Here is a 17,810-nt window from a genome sequence, read left to right as displayed (position 1 = left end):
GCAGACAGTCTTCTGTCACATAACACACCAGACACCTTTCGCCAGCTGTTCCAACCTGCTTGGACCTGTTTCTTCACTTCCTTACCACACCCACCATTGCTCTGGATTGTTGACCCCAAGTATTTGAAGTCATCCACCTTCGTTATCTCTTCTCCCTGTAGCCTCACTCTTCCCCCTCCACCTTTCTCATTCACGCACATATATTCTGTTTTACTTCGGCTAATCTTCATTCCTCTCCTTTCCAGTGCATGTCTCCATCTTTCTAATTGTTTCTCTGCATGCTCCCTGCTTTCACTGCAGATCACAATATCATCTGCGAACATCGTGGTCCAAGGGGATTCCAGTCTAACCTCATCTGTCAGTCTATCCATTACCACTGCAAACAGGAAGGGGCTCAGAGCTTATCCCTGATGCAGCCCCACCTCCACCTTAAATTCTTCTGTCACACCTAAGGCACACCTCACCATTGTTCTGCTGCCATCATACATGTCTTGTACTATTTTAACATACTTCTCTGCCACACCAGACTTACTCATGCAGTACCACAGTTCCTCTCTTGGTACTCTGTCATAGGCTTTCTCTAGATCCACAAAGACACAATGTAGCTCCTACTGACCTTTTCTGTACTTTTCCACTAGCATCCTCACTGCAAATAATGCATCTGTGGTATGCTTTCTAGGCATGAAACCATACTGTTGCTCGCAGATACTTACTTCTGTCCTGAGTCTAGCCTCCACTACTCTTTCCCATAACTTCATTGTGTGGTTCATCAACTTTATTCCTCTATAATTCCCACATCTCTGAACATCGCCTTTGTTCTTAAAAATTGGAACTAGAAAAGTTTTCCTCCATTCTTCAGGCATCTTTTCGCCCGCTAGTATTCTGTTGAATAAGTTGTCAAAAACTCCACAGCCATCTCTCCAAATTGCTTCCATACCTCCACTGGTATGTCATCAGGACCAACTGCCTTTCCATTTTTCATCCTCTGTAGTGCCTTTCTGACTTCCCCTTTACTAATCATTGCCACTTCCTGGTCCTTCACACTTGCCTCTTCAACTCTTCCTTCTCTCTCATTTTCTTCATTCATCAACTTCTCAAAGTATTCTTTTCATCTATTTAGCACACTACTGGCACCAGTCAACGCATTTCCGTCTCTATCCTTAATCATCCTTACCTGCTGCACATCCTTCCCATCTCTATCCCTCTGTCTGGCCAACCTGTAGAGATCCTTTTCTCCTTTCGTGTCCAACCTGGTGTACATGTCTTCATATGCCTCTTGTTTAGCCTTTGCCACCTCTACCTTTGTCCTACGTCGCATCTCGATGTACTCCTTTCGCCTCTCCTCAGTCCTCTCAGTGTCCCACTTTTTCTTCGCTAATCTCTTTCCTTGTATGACTCACTGTATTTTGGGGTTCCACCAGCAAGTCTCCTTCTCCCCTTACCTCCCAAAAGACACACCAAATACTCTCCTGCCTGTCTCTCTGATTACCTTGGCTGTCGTAGTCCAGTCTTCCGGGAGCTTCTGCTGTCCATCGAGAGCCTGTCTCACCTCTTTCCGAAAGGCCGCACAACATTCTTCCTTTCTCAGCTTCCACCACATGGTTCTCTGCTCTACCTTTGTCTTCTTAATCTTCCTACACATCATCATCCTATGCTGTTCAGCTACACTCTCCCCTACCACTACTTTACAGTCAGTAATCTCCTTCAGATTACGTTTTCTGCACAAAATATAATCCACCTGCGTGCTTCAACCTCCGCTATTGTAGGTCACTATATGTTCCTCCCTCTTCTGGAAATAAGTGTTCACTACAGCCATCTCCATCCTTTTTGCAAAGTCCACCACCATCTGTCCCTCAAAGTTCCTTTCCTGGATGCTGTACTTACCCATCACTTCTTCATCACCCCTGTTTCCTTTACCAATATGTCCATTATAATCTGCACCAATCACAACTCTCTCGCTGTCTGGGATGCTCAGAACTACTTCATCTAATTCCTTCCAGAATTTCTCTTTTATCTCTAGGGCATAGCCGCTAACCACATTATACATACACCCTTACTACCTTTTCACCTGGTCTCTTGGATGCACAGAATATCAACCTTTCTCCTAATCATCACGTCAACCAACTCCTGAACTTTTCCTGTCATAGTCCCAACATTCAAAGTCCCTACACTCAGTTGTAGGCTCTGTGCATTCCTTTTTTTTTTTTCTGACGATGGATCCGGTTTTCTCCTCTTCTTTGTCTTCGACCCACAGTAGCTGAATTTCCACCGACGCCCTGCAAGTTAGCAGTGTCGGGGCAGGCATTGTTACCCTGGCCACAACCGATCCGGTATGGGATTCTTTAGATGAACGCTCATATTTGTTTGGCAAAGTTTTTACGCCTGATGCCCTTGCGACGCAACCCTCTGCATTTATCCGGGCTTGGGACCGGCCTACAGATTCACTGGTTTGTGCCCCCATAGGGCTGCATTTTGCGCAGTCCTGATGACACAAATAAAAAGGATGCAAGCATGGAAGCAGTTCTCCAGCCAGGGTGCCCGCTCAATTTATTAGGCCGCGACGCATTGACACAATTAGAGATTTGGATCACAATTAATAAACAGGGGCGAATGGAAGGTAACATCAAAATTCAAGAAAATGGGGCACATTATTATTGGTCGCTGGATTTGCCTGGGGAGGAATGTGGCGTTGAAAATTTACTCAAAGTAGCTCACGGGAGGATCCGACCGGGAGGCGACATGCAGTACTGAAATGATATACATGTCACCATTAGGTACAAAGAATCCCCAGGCCCTGATCCAGATTACACTAAATTGTTTTTGGAATTGGCGGAACAACAAGTGCAGGTCAATTACATTTATTGGAAAGGAAATTGGTGCTTTGCCACTGTCAGACTCACCGCAGAAGTGAAAGTGCTGCTCCCTCCTGGGCAGCATCCACACATTTCACTCGCGAAGCCAAAACATTGTGAATGGAGAGACACGAACAATTTGGCTGGAATGATTCCACACGAAATTTGGGTCCCATCACAAAACTTCACCGACGTTCAAGAAACAGAATCAGAATGGTTCCGATTGCGTGTTAGATGGAATTTTGCATGAGTCCACTACAGCTGATTAGCTGAAGTTTATGTGGTCATCCCTGTTGGAAGGTGCCATTTGCCATCTCCCATTCGGGCTATGGAGCACTCGACCTGCTGATGTTGAGCTCATGACAAACACACCACCAGTAATTATACAGGGAAAAATGGAACATTGACCGATAATTCCACAATGCCCACTGAAAAAAAGACGCTGAAAAAGGCATCCAACCCGTAGTTGAAAAATTAAAAAAGGCAGGAATTTTACGCGCGTGCCAGGACTCACCATGTAATACGCCTATATTCCCTGTCCGAAAAGCACAAACAAACAAATGGAGATTAATTCAGGATTTGCGTGCAGTAAACCAAGCAGTACAATCGCCTGCGCCAAATGTTCCTAATCCACACACTCTTTTTGAACTCATTAAGACCTGGAACCAGGTGGTTTTCTGTGGTGGACCTGGGTAATGCCTTTTGGAGCTTCCCTGTCCACCCTGACAGCCAATGCTGGTTCACATTTACGTTCAAAGGTGAAAAATTAACGTTCACAAGGTTATCCCAGGGATTTTGTGACTCCCCAACAATTTTCTTTGAAGCAATCACAAGGTGTTTGGCCTGATTTCATGCCTACACAAGAGCCACATTTTGGTACATGTGGACGATATTTTAGTGGCGTCAAACACACAAGAGCAAATGCAAAATCGATACATTAGCGTTACTGCAATATTTGCATGACACAGCAAACAAAGTTTAAAAAGACAAAATGCAATTATGGAAGCAAGAAGTGACCTATCTAAGACACATTTTGACGGAAAGAGGACTCATTGTCGGTGACAAACAGAAACAAGCCGTTGCCAAGGCTCCAAAACCAGTAACAAAAAAGCACATGATGTCATTTTTGGGTCTTTGCAATTATTGTCGCTTCTGGATTGCAAATTACTCAGAAATCACACGATCATTGCTGAATATAATTTATTTATTTAAGGCAATGACATTACAAGACAAAATTGCATGGATGCCAGAAGCCGACAAAGCTTTTGATCTTGTCAACCAAGTACTCATTGGTTCAGCTGTGCTAGAACTACCAAATTAGGACAAGCCACTTGAGCTGACAGTGACTGCAAAAGACGTTCATGACCTCAGTGTTGCTGCAGAAACATGGCAGAAAAATGAGACCAGTTCCACACTATTCGCAATAATTGGATTCGGTTGCACAAGCCACTCCAGAGTGTGTTCAGGCAGTGCTGGCCGCCACTCTGGCTGTTGAGGCGTATGTGGAAGTAGTCTTGTTCCACCAGTTAACACTGAAAGTGCCACACAGAGTTTCAGTCCTTCTGCTGGAAACAAAGATGGCATTTTTGTCATTGTTATTACAGGGACACATCACAATTGTAAGATGTGGCGCACTGAATTCAGTGACACTTTTGCTCACACCAACAGAGGGCACTCCACACGACTGTGGAAGCTACATCCAAATTTCCACCAAACCATGACCTGACCTCATGGACACTCCCCTCCTGACTGGAGAGGTTGTTTTTGTTGACGGATCAGCAAGCAATGGGGAAGACGGCTGCAACAGGGTGGGATTTGCTATAACAACACAAACTAAGATCTTGTTTCAGGCAACACTTAACTCTGTGTGTTCAGCACAGGCAGCAGAATTGTCTGCACTGATTCAGGCTTGTAAGATGTTTTCCAAAAAACATGTTACAATCTGGACCGACAGCCAATATGGCTGGGGCTCAGTTCATGTGTTTTGTCGACAATGGCCAAATCGGGGCTTTATAACCACAACAGGTAAAGAGGTTGCTCACAAGGCACTTCTCCAGCAGTTACTGGACGCAGTACAACTGCCGGACAAAGTAGCCATTTGTAAATGTGAAGCTCACTTCGCAGGAAATGACCCAATCAAAATTGGCAACAGACTAGCTGATCAAGCAGCCAAGGCTGCAGCCCAGGGAATTCCCATGGTTGACACAGCACTAAAAAAAAAGCACCACTCACCGAACGCACACAGTGAGAGAACAAAGACTCAAAAATTGACAAGGACGGGGTTAGCAAATTGACCGAGGGAAAACCCTGGCTGCCAAAATTATTGTTTGGATGGGCAGCAAGATTGACACATGCATTGAGTCATGTGTCAACAGGGGGGATGGTGGCATTGACTCAACAATATTATCACACACATGGGTTTACACACTTTTCAAAAATGTTTTGAAAACAATGTGTTATCTGTTTAAAAAATAATCCACAAGGGTATTTAAGATGACGAAGAGGAACATTTCCTCTACCTCCAGAACCATTTCACACAATCCATATGGATTACATTGAGTTAAACAAAGCATTAGGGACGCAATATTGTTTGGTGTTCATTGATGTGTTCGCCAAATGGGTTGAGTTGTTTCCAACAGCGCATGCTGATGCAAATACCGTTGTAAAAGCACTGTGTAATCGTATTATTCCAACGTTTGGCATTTCAAGTGTGATTCGAAGTGACAATGGCACACATTTTGTGAATGACGCTGTGACAAAAGTTGGACAGCTGCTGAAAATCATCTTAAAGCGTCATTGCGTGTATCATTCGAAATCTGCTGAGCTCGTTGAACGAACAAAGGCATCTGTCAAAGCTAGACTCATAAAGACAAAGAGGGAAACAAAACGACAATGGCCTGACTGTGTTTCAATCGTTGCAACGTCAATGAGGATAATGGCAGCCGAAGGAAAAACATTATCCCCATTTGAAATTCTATATGGCTGCCCTTATAGACTTCCAGACTTCGACTTGTCAGAATCACTGGCAGCGGACACATCGGTCCCAGTCCACATGGAAAACATGTTTGACAGGAAAGAGATGCATAAACACAATGACTTGCCAGTGTGTTCTGCTCCACAGACAGGTCACATCCATGTGGGAGACCAAGTCTTCCTCAAAGTGCTGAGACGACCTCGGTGGGACAGTGAATATTGGGACGGCCCCCATCAGGTGATTGCAGTGATTCCTACAGCTGTGAAGGTTCAGGGACGTGACGGGTGGATCCTCCAGTCGCAGTGCAACTCCTCCGATTCCCTGCTGACGGGCCTCGCAACGCCGGTCTCTCGTAGTAGGATCTCCACCACTTACACGCCAGTGTACCGACAAAAGACCACATTTGGAGAGAGGGTTTTCCATGGCAAACACACCCCTCTCGGGAAGATGGAGCGGACCACAGGCCAGAGGCTGACCGCAGTCCTTTCAACCAAATATGCTGTTTAATTTCTTGCAGGGCTGTGCCTGATGGCAGGTGGTGCACAAATTCACGGCAAGGAAAGCACCAACACGGAACAGTTGCCCAGTCATTGACTGTTATCTACGTCCACTCTGGGGACCCTATGGCTCCTGATGGACAGAACGGGGACGATGATTCTACTATTATGTAAACCTTTTTTGATGACTTCACAGAAAAGCAATGCAATGCAGTTGTAAATGTTTGATGTTTCCAGGTTTACCTTATATATACATATATTTTGCCAAATACAACTTTAGTCCTTCCCCTCAGCTTGCTTGGGAATGGGTTCCAACTCGTTTTTTCACTTGTGCACAGGAATGTCTCCCTCTCACAAACAACGATATCCTCCATCACCCAAAACCAACAAATGTCAAAACCATGCTGGTCTTTCTCAGTCTTTGCAACTACTCCAAACATCATGTTCCAAACTTTGCTGAACTCACTCACCCACTCCAACGGATGGTCAATGAACAAGGTATGTGTAATCTTTGTAACACTCTTTGTTCGACCACAGAAGCAGACACTTCCTTCATTTCCTTGAAACAACATCTTTCCACTGCTGCAGCTCTTGCGATTCCTGATTACAGTGTAATTTCTATTTTGACGTGTCTGAAAAGGTCAACAGTTTTTATGCTGCTTTTTATCAGAAAGGGGAAGGAGGAGGTCGACATGTTTGTGTGTATGCATCAACCCAATTGGAAAAATACGTGCAAAGTCACTCAATTTGTGCTTCCTTCCCATCTGCTTTAGCCAGAGTGATTCAGAAAACATCTCACATTCTTCTTCATCACCCGCTGACTGTGCGGACATCACACAGTACAGTCCAGTACGTCACAAGTCAAACTTTCACCATGACCAGAGGACAACAGAAGAAAATTTAAGGAATTTTTACACAATCACATATTCTCTTTACTCATGAAGGAGTAAACATGGCTGAAGGCCTGCTCATAGGAGAACCACATTGTTGTGTACAAAAAAACTATGCAAGAAGAAGTCTGCACTGAACTTTACGAGTCACCTCTTGACAACCCAGCCTTGATTCTTTTCACAGACGGATGTTGCTTCAAAGGCAATGGTGGGTTACAATCTGGATTTGCAGTAACCCAACCCATAGAAACAGGTTTTGAAGATGTGCAGGCAGAAAGAATTCGAGGCTCCCAGTCAGCACAAAGAACCGAAATTTTGGCATTAACAGCAGCTTTTGAGTTGGCAAAAAATCAGTCAGTTAACATTTACACAGATTCAGCGTATGCACACATGAGAGTTCATGTTGCATTAAAAGAATGTGAGCGAAATGATTTCCAAACTGCAACCGATACACCCATTAAACATCAGGATGACATTCTCGAATTGCGAGATGCTTCCAATGTCAGTGGCAGTGATAAAATGTAAAGGTTACTCTCAAACTAATGATTTTGTATCAACAGGAAATGAATCAGCAGATCAAGCAGCAAAAAAGGTTGCAGGGTACCGACCAACGCTCAAATTAACTGTAAGTGAGTCTGACTGTGACAATCAACAGGAGGTGACAGTAGAAACAGTTAAGTTGTGACAGAAAAAAGCGAGTCTAGAAGAAAAGTGTGTGGATGTCGAAAGGGGTGTCAAAAATAAGGATTGGCATATGGCGAAAAGAGGGTAAGTGCATTCCATCTCAGACACAATTGAAAAAGTCAAATTTAAGAAGCCCATGGAACATGCCATGTCGGGGTGGATGAAACACTAAGACGACTCCACTCCTGGTGGCATTCCTTTATGAGACAAATTGTTAAAGGTGAACCGCAGGACTGCAGCTTTTGCATTCGGTATAACAGTATGCCTACAACAAAACCACTACAAAAACCCCTGGTCAGGTGATTTCAACAGGATTTCACTGACGTGATTACAACAGTGTCAGGTTACTAGTATTTGCTTGTCATAGTCGATTCCTTTTCACAATGGCCAGAGCCATATCCCTGCAAATCTGAAACACCAGGCATAGTGTTAAAACATTTTGTTAATCATTACATTTACAACCAGACGCTCCCCTCAAAATGAATACTTGTGAATCTGTGTGGTTAAAACTACTTAAACAAAAATGGTCTCAATCTAGGTGGACAGGTCTCTTCCAGGTCATGGAGCAGATGACCACAGCAGTCCATCCTGCAGGAAAGGGGGACACGTGATTCCACATTTCGTCTACAGGACCTGCCAGATCCACCTCAGGCTCAGTGATCCCTCCACCTGACGACAACCGGAAGACCACGTCTTCTCCAGTGCCGGCTGGCACCCTTTAATGACATAATTCAACAAGGAACCCAACTGTGCCCCAGCTTGACTCATCCCAGAGGAAAAGGCTCCATGCCCGATGCACCACCCACTCCGGACGATGACGCTGTGGCACCTTTCTTTAATTTTGTTCATTTCAGGTGTCGGACTCTTTCAAGTCCGAAAGGGGGATTGAAGTGTGTCTTATGCCCATAGCTAGTCATGACTCCATCATTTCCTCATGTCCTCAGTGGGGCTCTGCTCTGTAGTCAGATGTGTCCTTGAGTGATCTCTTCGCGTGTAGGCCTTGCTGAACTGCATACTGGACACTTTGTAAAAATCCATTGCTAATTAGAACCGGTGGAGACAGAAACCCTTTATCTCAGTGGAAAGCCGTGATGTCATACCAAAGGTTTGGTACCACTCATGGTCCGCCCTTCTGACAAGATAAAAGATGAGTGCTTTCTCTCTACCTTCACAATTGTGATCTGCTCTCTACAGCCATTGTATGTAACTCATAAGTGCCCAGAATATTCTGTAAGGAAATAACTTTGAAGATAGTGTTCATCGTCTCCAGCCTTTATTTGGATAACCAGCATTCACACTACCTGAAATTAAACAAACACGCGGAAGAAAAAAGCATCCTCCAACAGTTTCCAATGCTTTGTGGTCAGTCACAGAAGTCAAAGGGTGGCCATAGATGTACAGGTGGAAGTGCTCAAAACTCCACACAATGGCCAAGGCTTCCTTTTCAGTTTGTGAATATCTCATCTCGACATCACTTAGAGACCGACTTGAATACGCAGTGATGTGTTTTACCCTTTGGTTGTCCTTCTGGCAAAGGATTGCACCTAGTCCAATGGGGCTGCCATGCATAATCAGTTTAGTCTCTCTCCTTGGGTAGTACAACATAGTAGTATCACTGGCCAGATGATCTTTCAGTGTCTGTAATGAACCTTGCTGCACAGGAGCCCATGTCCATGGGGTTTTCTTTCTGGTGAGTCGGCGTAGTGGTTCTGAGATGGAGGACAAGTCTTCGATGAATCTTGGACAGTAGTTCGCCATGCACAACAAGCTTTTGATGTCGCTTGGAGTCTGGGGGTCTGCAGCCTGCTGGACTGCAACTACCTTCTTGGGATCTGCTGAGACACCTTCTGCAGAAAACACGAAGCCAAAGAACTCAAGCTTGGTTTTATGGAACTCACATTTTTCACAATTGAGTTTAAGACCGCTTTCCTTGAGTCTTTTGAACAGGGCTCAGAGGTTGTCAGTGTGTTCACTCTGGGTGGCACCATAAACTATGATGTCATTGCTGAGGTTCTTCACACCACGGAGACCTTGCAGTTTTTCGCATAAGCCATTCTGAAACACCTCAGCAGCAGAAGATACTCCAAAACTCAGACATTTGTAGCGTCTGAGTCCCAGATGAGTGGTGAATGTGGTTATGAATCTGGTGTCTGGATGGACCTCTAGCTGGTTGCATTCAGCTCTCAGATCCAATTTTGAGAATCAAGTTGCTTCATTTAACTCATGTACCATGTTGTCCATGGTAGGAGCGATTTGACATTTTCTGTGTGTGGACGTGTTAGCTTGTTGCATGTCAACACAGAGTCTCACTTTATCTGGGTTTCTCATGTTGGGAGCTGCAACAATAGGTGAGACCCATGGAGTGGGCCAGTGACTTCCTCGATGATGTCATCTGCCTCCAACTTACGAAGCTCATCCTCAACATTCTAGTGGAGGTGAAACGGTACTCTTCGATGTGGTTGACATTTTGGCTTACCATCTGGGTTACGTGTAGTTTTACCTGATAGACTTTCAGCATTCCGATTCCTCGGAACAGCTCAGTGTGAGTTGCAAAAAGATCATCTACCATGGTGGAATATTGTGGTGTACGTGACACTCTCATGACGGTCTTGATCAGGCCCACTGCTTTGGAGGTCCTATAACTCAGAACAGTGAAGCAGTCACCTTTAATTATAGAATGTGCATTGTGCCACCTTTTGTCCCTTATCCACATTGCACTTGAATGCACCACTCACAATTAATGAGACATTAGAGCGAAATGGGTATATTTTGATTGTAGTGGGACTCAATTGCAGACATGGCATCAATTTTGCAGTTTTGCTCATACAGTTTTCAGTCTGTAGTAGGTCAAGCCTCTTGTTGTCCTCGACTGCATATCCATATGCATCTTCACTGCTGGATGAGTTACGCTTTGTGTGTTCATCTGGAGTCTTTGTTACGTGATGGACTTTTCTTGAGTCACGCCTGTCTTTGTTTTGTTTTTGTTTGGATGTTTAATGGCACTGTCTCACGAAGTGATTTAGTTTACCACAGGCTCTACATTCCTTATTCTTAGCTGAGCATTCAGTTTCATGGGGATATTTACCTCCACAATTTCTGCATTGAGTGGTGAAAGCTGAACCCTTTTCCGGCCATCTGTTATTCTTTTGAGGCTCACTTTTATCCAATGTGTTGATTGAAGTTGCTGTGTCATTTTATATGCCTGATGCTTGCATCCCAGACAGTTCCAGTGTTCTCCCATAGTGAAGAAGCAATGCTAGTGTTAGGTCAGGTTCTACGCAGTGCTTTTCTGCGTAGTCTGGATGATGTCCATATTTGTGTAATTTGAGTTTTAATTTCTGCATCAACATCTGCAAACTCACAATTTTTGGCCAACATTCTTAGTCTTGTGTGATACTTGTCTTGAGTCTCTCCTGGTTCTTGTATGGATTTTCTGAAGATACTTGGTAATAAACATTTTTCTTTGGTGAAAAATATCCAGCCAACTTCTACTTTGTTACACCATAATCATCATCATTTGCTGCGAGTGTAACATAGAAAGTATTCGGCAACCTTGAACTTTTCAACCTTTCGCCACATTTCAGGCTTCAAACATAAAGATATATATATTTTTTTTTGTCAAGAATCAACAACAAGTGGGACACACAATCATGAAGTGGAACAAAATTTATTGGACATTTATACTTTTTTATCTAATAAAATCCTGAAAATGGGGCATGCAATATTATTTGGAACCCTTGCATTAATAGTTTGTAGTGCCACCTTTTGCTGCAATTACAGCTGCAAGTCGCTTGGGGTATGTCTCTGCCCGTTTTGCACATTGAGATACTGAATATTTTGCCTATTCTTCCTTGCAAAATAGTTCAAGCTCAGTGAGGTAGGATGGAGAGCGTTTGTGAAGAGCAGTCTTCAGCTCTGCCTACAGATTCTTGATTGGATTCAGGTCTGGACTTTGACTTGGCCTTTCTAACACCTGTGGATATGTTTATTGGTGAACCATTCCATTGTAGATTTGGCTTTATGTTTTGGATCATTGTCCTGTTGGAAGATAAATCTCTGTCCCAGTCCGTCCAAATCCAGCTTTAAACTTCACAATAGTATCTCGGACCTGCCTGGTGGGTTCCTTGGTCTTCATGATGCTCTCTGCACTTTAAACAGAACCGAGTAGGTGCATTTATCCGAAGACTTGATTACACACATTTGGATTCTATTTAGCATCATCAGTCAACATTCGATCATTCGGAGATCCTCACTGAACTTCCAGAGTGAGTTTGCTGCACTGAAAGTAAAGGGGCTGAATAATATTACACGCCCACTCAGTTTTTTATTTGTTGAAAAGTATAAAATATTTAATAAATTTCATTCCACTATACGCTTGCGTCCCACTTGCTGTTGAATCTAAAAAAAAAAATCAATAATAATTTTATATCTTAATGTTTGAAGCCCAAAATGTGGTGAAAGGTTGAAAAGTTCAAGGGGGCCGAATACTTTCACAAGGCACATTCTCCTGCCATGTGTAGCAGCAAAGCTTTCAAGATAGAATCTCCAATAATGTTCATAGCAGTGGTATAATTTTCATACGTTTGAACCCATTTGGTCCAGCGAGGTCCAGCAGAGCCTGGATCGGTTTTGTGTCAAATGGTAGGAGAGCTATGTGCACCTGTAAAGACATGCCCTTTGACGTCTTCGCATCTCTGAGACAGCGATGATCTTTGCTGGAGTGGATGTCACTAAGGAGCCCATCCCTGTCCTCCCAACCGTCCACTACAACATGGGAGCCATACCTACAAACTACGAGGGCCAAGTGATCACTCACACCGACAGCAACTGAGTGTTTGGCAGAGCCTGTGCCCTCAACATCGCTGAGGAGCACAAACCTGGTGAGGCGCTTTCCCCTCTGAAGTCCAATGCAGGGGAAGAGTCTGTCGCCAATTTGGATAAGATGAGGTTTGCCATTGGAAGTTTGTGAACCTCTGAAATCAGGCTCAACATTCAGAAGGCAATGTGTTCTTTGTCATTGCTTTTTGCTGCTAGCTTTAGCGTCTTAGCCATTAGCTTTAGCGTCTCAATTGTTTATCCTTGTCCATATTTCATCCTAGTCCATCTTTTCTCCTTTTTCCACTTTTCTTTCGACACTGTGCACGCTTCCGTTTACCCCTCGTCACCTATGTAATGTTCATGGATGGATTATAAATTTGTAATACTATAATTATAATAATCCCTCCATCCATTTTCTCAGCCACTTATCCTCACAAGAGTTACGGGAGGGCTGGAGTCTATCCCAGCTGTCAATGAGCAGGAGGCATGGCACACCCTGAACAGGTTGCCAGCCAATCGCAGGGCACATTGAGAGAAACAGCCGCACTCACAATCACACCTAGGGGCAATTTAGAGTGTCCAATCAACGTTGCATGTTTTTGGGGTGTGAGAGGAAACTGGAGTGTTCAGAGAAAACCCACGCAGGCAGGATTGAACCCGGGACCTCAGAACTGTGAGGCCAACACTTTCCAGCTGCTCCACCATGCTGCCTAATACTGTATATATTATATTTTGAGGTAATATAAACATAAACATCCATCCCCCGCTTCTTTGTGGTTTTTCACTTTTCTCGGGTGGTTCTGGTAACAATTAATCGTGAAAAGGGATTACTATATTGTACATTTCTGTCGTGCAGGCAACGCAGATGCAAATGCAATTTTTTTTTTGTTTGTTTTTTGTTTTGATTTGTATATTTTTAAATAATTTGGTCTTCCAGCTCATAAAACCCATTAAATCAGCAATTAAAAAAAATGTAATACTGTGAAAAAAAATCAGCCCAAATTTTTCAGGCAATAAATGTTTTAAACTGAGTGTCACAGTAATTGTCTACTAAACTCAAAGCATCTGCACAGGTTTCCCCGGGTGTCATTAAATTGCTTCAGTTTGGTTCAATTGTCTCTGTTGGGTTCACTGTGGGGAAGACTGCAAATGTGAAAACTAAACAGAAGACCATCATTGATGATATTCAGATGCATCTGGAAGATGGGCTAAAATTGCCAGATTCCTCAGGTTCGGCCACTTTTGAGTCTGAGCCAATGTAGGAAGTGTCTCAACTGGGCCAAAGAGAAGAAGGACTGGACTGTTAGCCAGTGGTCCAATGGCCTATTTTCCAGTGAAAATAAAGTATGCCTTTCATTCTGGAATCAATCTCCAAGACAATGTGATGAACAGAACCCAGGCTGCTTGCAGTCCTGTGTGAAGCATCCACAATGAGTCATGATCTGGTGCTGTGCAGGTGTTGGTCAACTCTGCTTTCTTCAATCCAAGGTTACCGCAATCCTCTGCCAGAATGTTTTAGAGGACTTCATGATTCCCTCTGCTGAGGATTTATGTGGAGATGCACTTTTCATCTTCTAGCAGGCCTGGCCCCTGGCCATACTGCCAGGAGAACAAAAATCTGGTTTGGTACCAATGCCGTCACTGTACTTAACTGGCCAGCCAACTTGGCAGATCTAAAACCCACTGAAAATTTCAAGTTCTTAACAAGAGGAAAATGGGGGCTACCAGACCTGCAAAAACAGATAAGTACATTGTGATTTCTTCACAGTATTCTAATTTTTTGAATTGATCTGATTTCATGGGTTTTATGAGCTGGTATTCCAAATTAGGAAAACAAATAAAATTAAATACTTATAAATACTTGGAATTGTTTAAATTGTGGGCCGTTTCACTCTTTGAATGGCAGGATATACCCTGAACTGCTACATTAGCTTTGTGACAGATTAGGTAGTAATGTGTTCATACAAAGATAGTGTGGTTTCTTTGTGTTATGTTTTCATCTTTTACAGAAGAGGAATTTCATTTTATACTTGTGTGACTGTTAAATGAATTTTCTTACCTTTCCTCAATCATTACGATGGGTTAAAGTGTTAAAAGGTGTTTCATTGCTTTTAAGATATTAATACTAACTGCTAAACTAATTATTATTACTAATTATTTTTTTAAAAATTACATGACAATAGATAGTGTCGAAATGTAGCTTAAAACATTACCTTACCAGTGAAAGGTTTTGCGGCGGTAATATTTTTGCAATGGAATGAGAAATGTTGTTTAACTGTTGTTTGACTAAATTCGAAGTTGGACCAGAATTGTGATAGAACTTCAAGGTACAACTGTGGTCAGACATCAGGGAAATGCTCCTCACCTGGTTCATAATGGAAGATTTTCGACCCAGGCGGTTATCGGGAAAGCGGAAGCGGCTCCTCTTGCTGCCATCGTCTGACTCGGACTTGACAAACTTCTCACTGTCACCTTTCTCCTTCTCTTGCTCTTTTTGCCGCCACTTCTTCTTACGGTTCCGCCTCTCTTTGGCACTCTTGGAGCTGAGCTTGGACATCTCAGAAGAACTGCATGAAAGCCGCCCTCCCCCATCATCCTCGACGGCCTCTTCTGATGCTGTTCCAGCTGAGGTTGCCATGGCACCAGTCTAATGATAAACATATGCATTAATAGCATCTAACAGTAGCAGTGGGATCTCCCATAAGATACTGACTTGAGCTTCCTCCTGTTGTTTCTTGAGCTGCTCCAGCATAGCTTTAAACTCTTCCTCCTTCTGCTGGGCTTCCTCCATGGTGGCTTGGTTCTGCTCCTCATAGGCCATGGCCACCACAGCCAGGATCAGGTTGACCAAGTAAAAAGAACCCACAAAGATCACCAACACAAAGAAGATCATATAGGTCTTTCCTGCCGCCCTCAGTGTCTGTTGAGAGATACATTTAAATGATTCATTCTGTTAGTGGGGAAAAGACACTGTAGAAGTTTAACAGGTATTGTTGTTTCTAAAAAGCCCCAGAGTCCAACATTTCAAGTGGAATCATTGTGCCATGTCACTAAATCACATTGATATGGTCAATAGACTTAGTAGTGAGTTAAACGGGGTACACGACCGATAATAATGGCAGATTTGAGCACTTTCCCATTCACCCAATCAAAATAAGCAAAGGCCCGATTATTGAATCTGTAAAAGATTAGCCTGAGCAATTCTTGTGGTGTGAGGTAATAGTGAGTTTGCCTGCTGGTCTGCTTGGAATACCATCAGGGGCCGATAATCGTGACTGTTGGAGGTCAGTGTTTATGATGAAAAATCTGGTGACAGCCACTAGTTTGAGCGTCTGCCTTAAAGTACTGGGTACTGGGGTTCAAATCCCAGCCTCACCTGTGTGGAGTTTGCATGTTCTTCCCATGCCTGTGTGGGTTTTCTCCGGGCACTCTGGTTTCCTCCCACATCCCAAAAACATGCATTATTTTCTATGTGGATTAATTCATTAGTTTGAGTGTGAATGGTTGTTTGTCTCTGTGTGCCCTGCGATTGGTTGGCAACCAGTTCAGGATTACCCCGCCTCTTACTCGAAGAAAGCTGGGATAGGCTCCAGCACTCCTGCGACTCTTGTGAGGATAAGTGGCTCAGAAAATGGATAGATGAATGATGGAAAATCTTTGAGTGTGGTCAACAGAGTCTGTGATTGTGATGTGAAATGGAACAAAGACAACGAAGATGCTCGCAGCTGGTGCTGTTGCCAGGCACCAATAATGTCCTTATGTGCGGGTTCTCTCACATCTTAAAAATCTGTTAGAATGTTAAATATCAGAATGTGTGCGCCCATCTTAACAATATTTGATGCGTATCAAATAAAGTTGTTGTTTTTTTTTTTGAAATCATGTCAGTAGTGTGAGACAGACAACATGTAATTTGGTCTTTCACGACTTGTAAAATCTTGTATTCCGTTACCACACCATCACATCTTTTATGATCACTGGGCTTTATCTTGTCAACTCAAAAACAACAGGATCCACTAATTATCATTCTGACAACAACAATAATGGATCACGCGTCTATAATAACAAAATGAGGATAAACATGTTTGGTGGCCACCGGTGCTTGGGAGAGGACATTTGTTTAAGGTTTGCTTGAGATATGTTCACATACTTTTAATACAATAACGCTTGCAAGCAACAAAATGTCATGTAACCTAGCACGGTAGAGTGAGCACTAACCGTTGTAAGTGAACACGCAGGTGTTCTGTCAAATCATGCTAGAAGGTTTTGGTGTGTGTGAAGTAGTTTAATTACAATAAAGTAATTTAGTTAAAAGGCGCTGATGGTGTAGTGGTACACACTCCTGACTTTGGCGCGGACAGGATGTAATCAATTCCTTCTCAGTGAGGGTGTTGATATCTCCCCTGCAACTGACTGGCAACCAGTTCAGGATGGAGTCTGCCTTTTGCACAAAGTAGCTGGGGTAGGCTGCAGCTCTCCAGTGACCCTTGTGAGGATAAGCAGCTTGGATAATAGATGGATGGATTAATTAAAATGAGTTAGCACCCATTGTTTCTATGTTGTAATGTTGGTTTGACCTCACTGATTAGAATAGACTAGAGCAGAGATTGTGCTTTATGAAACCAAGTCACATATTTTACAATTGAAAAATTTCACAGCACACCCACAAGCAAAAATGTCAGAAAAAGTGAATGCTGTACATTGAATTCTGTATGTACGTCCTGAAATCTAGTAGAAGACCATTCATTTGTTCCGTCTCTCACTAGGCCTCACTGGCATAAAGCAATGAACAATTCATTATTTATTGTAAAGGGAATTTTTGGAGCAATTTCGCAAATCCTTACATGTATAGGTGTGTGTGTGTGTGGTGTGTGTGTGGTGTGTGTGTGTGTGTTGTGTGTGTGTGTGTTTGTGTGTGTGTGTGCGTGTGAATATATATACATCCATCCATTTTCTTAGCCGCTTATCCTCATAAGGGTCTTGGGAGTCCTGGAGCCTATCCCAGCTGTTTTCGGGCCAGAGGCGTGGCACATCCTGAACTGGTTGCCAGCCAGTCGCAGGGCACACAGAGACAGACAACAGTAGTACTCACAATCAC

At 43.3% G+C, this 17,810-nt stretch overlaps 1 protein-coding gene across 11 annotated transcripts in view; it reads right to left on the bottom strand.

Moving 5' to 3' along the window:
- Positions 1-17,810, bottom strand: part of scn8aa (sodium channel, voltage gated, type VIII, alpha subunit a) — a 177,929-nt gene that overhangs the window by 96,535 nt on the left and 63,584 nt on the right. For all 11 annotated transcript variants that reach the window (XM_061805759.1, XM_061805682.1, XM_061805672.1 and 8 more), the window contains 2 exons: positions 15,429-15,635; positions 15,081-15,362 (listed from right to left, as the gene is read on the bottom strand). In XM_061805759.1, coding sequence (XP_061661743.1) covers positions 15,081-15,362; positions 15,429-15,635 — 489 coding nt within the window. The remainder of the gene's footprint in view (positions 1-15,080; positions 15,363-15,428; positions 15,636-17,810) is intronic.

The sequence above is a fragment of the Syngnathoides biaculeatus genome, chromosome 2 (assembly GCF_019802595.1).
Source record: "Syngnathoides biaculeatus isolate LvHL_M chromosome 2, ASM1980259v1, whole genome shotgun sequence".
Taxonomy (NCBI): domain Eukaryota; kingdom Metazoa; phylum Chordata; class Actinopteri; order Syngnathiformes; family Syngnathidae; genus Syngnathoides; species Syngnathoides biaculeatus.
This window is presented reverse-complemented; position numbering and strand designations above follow the sequence as displayed.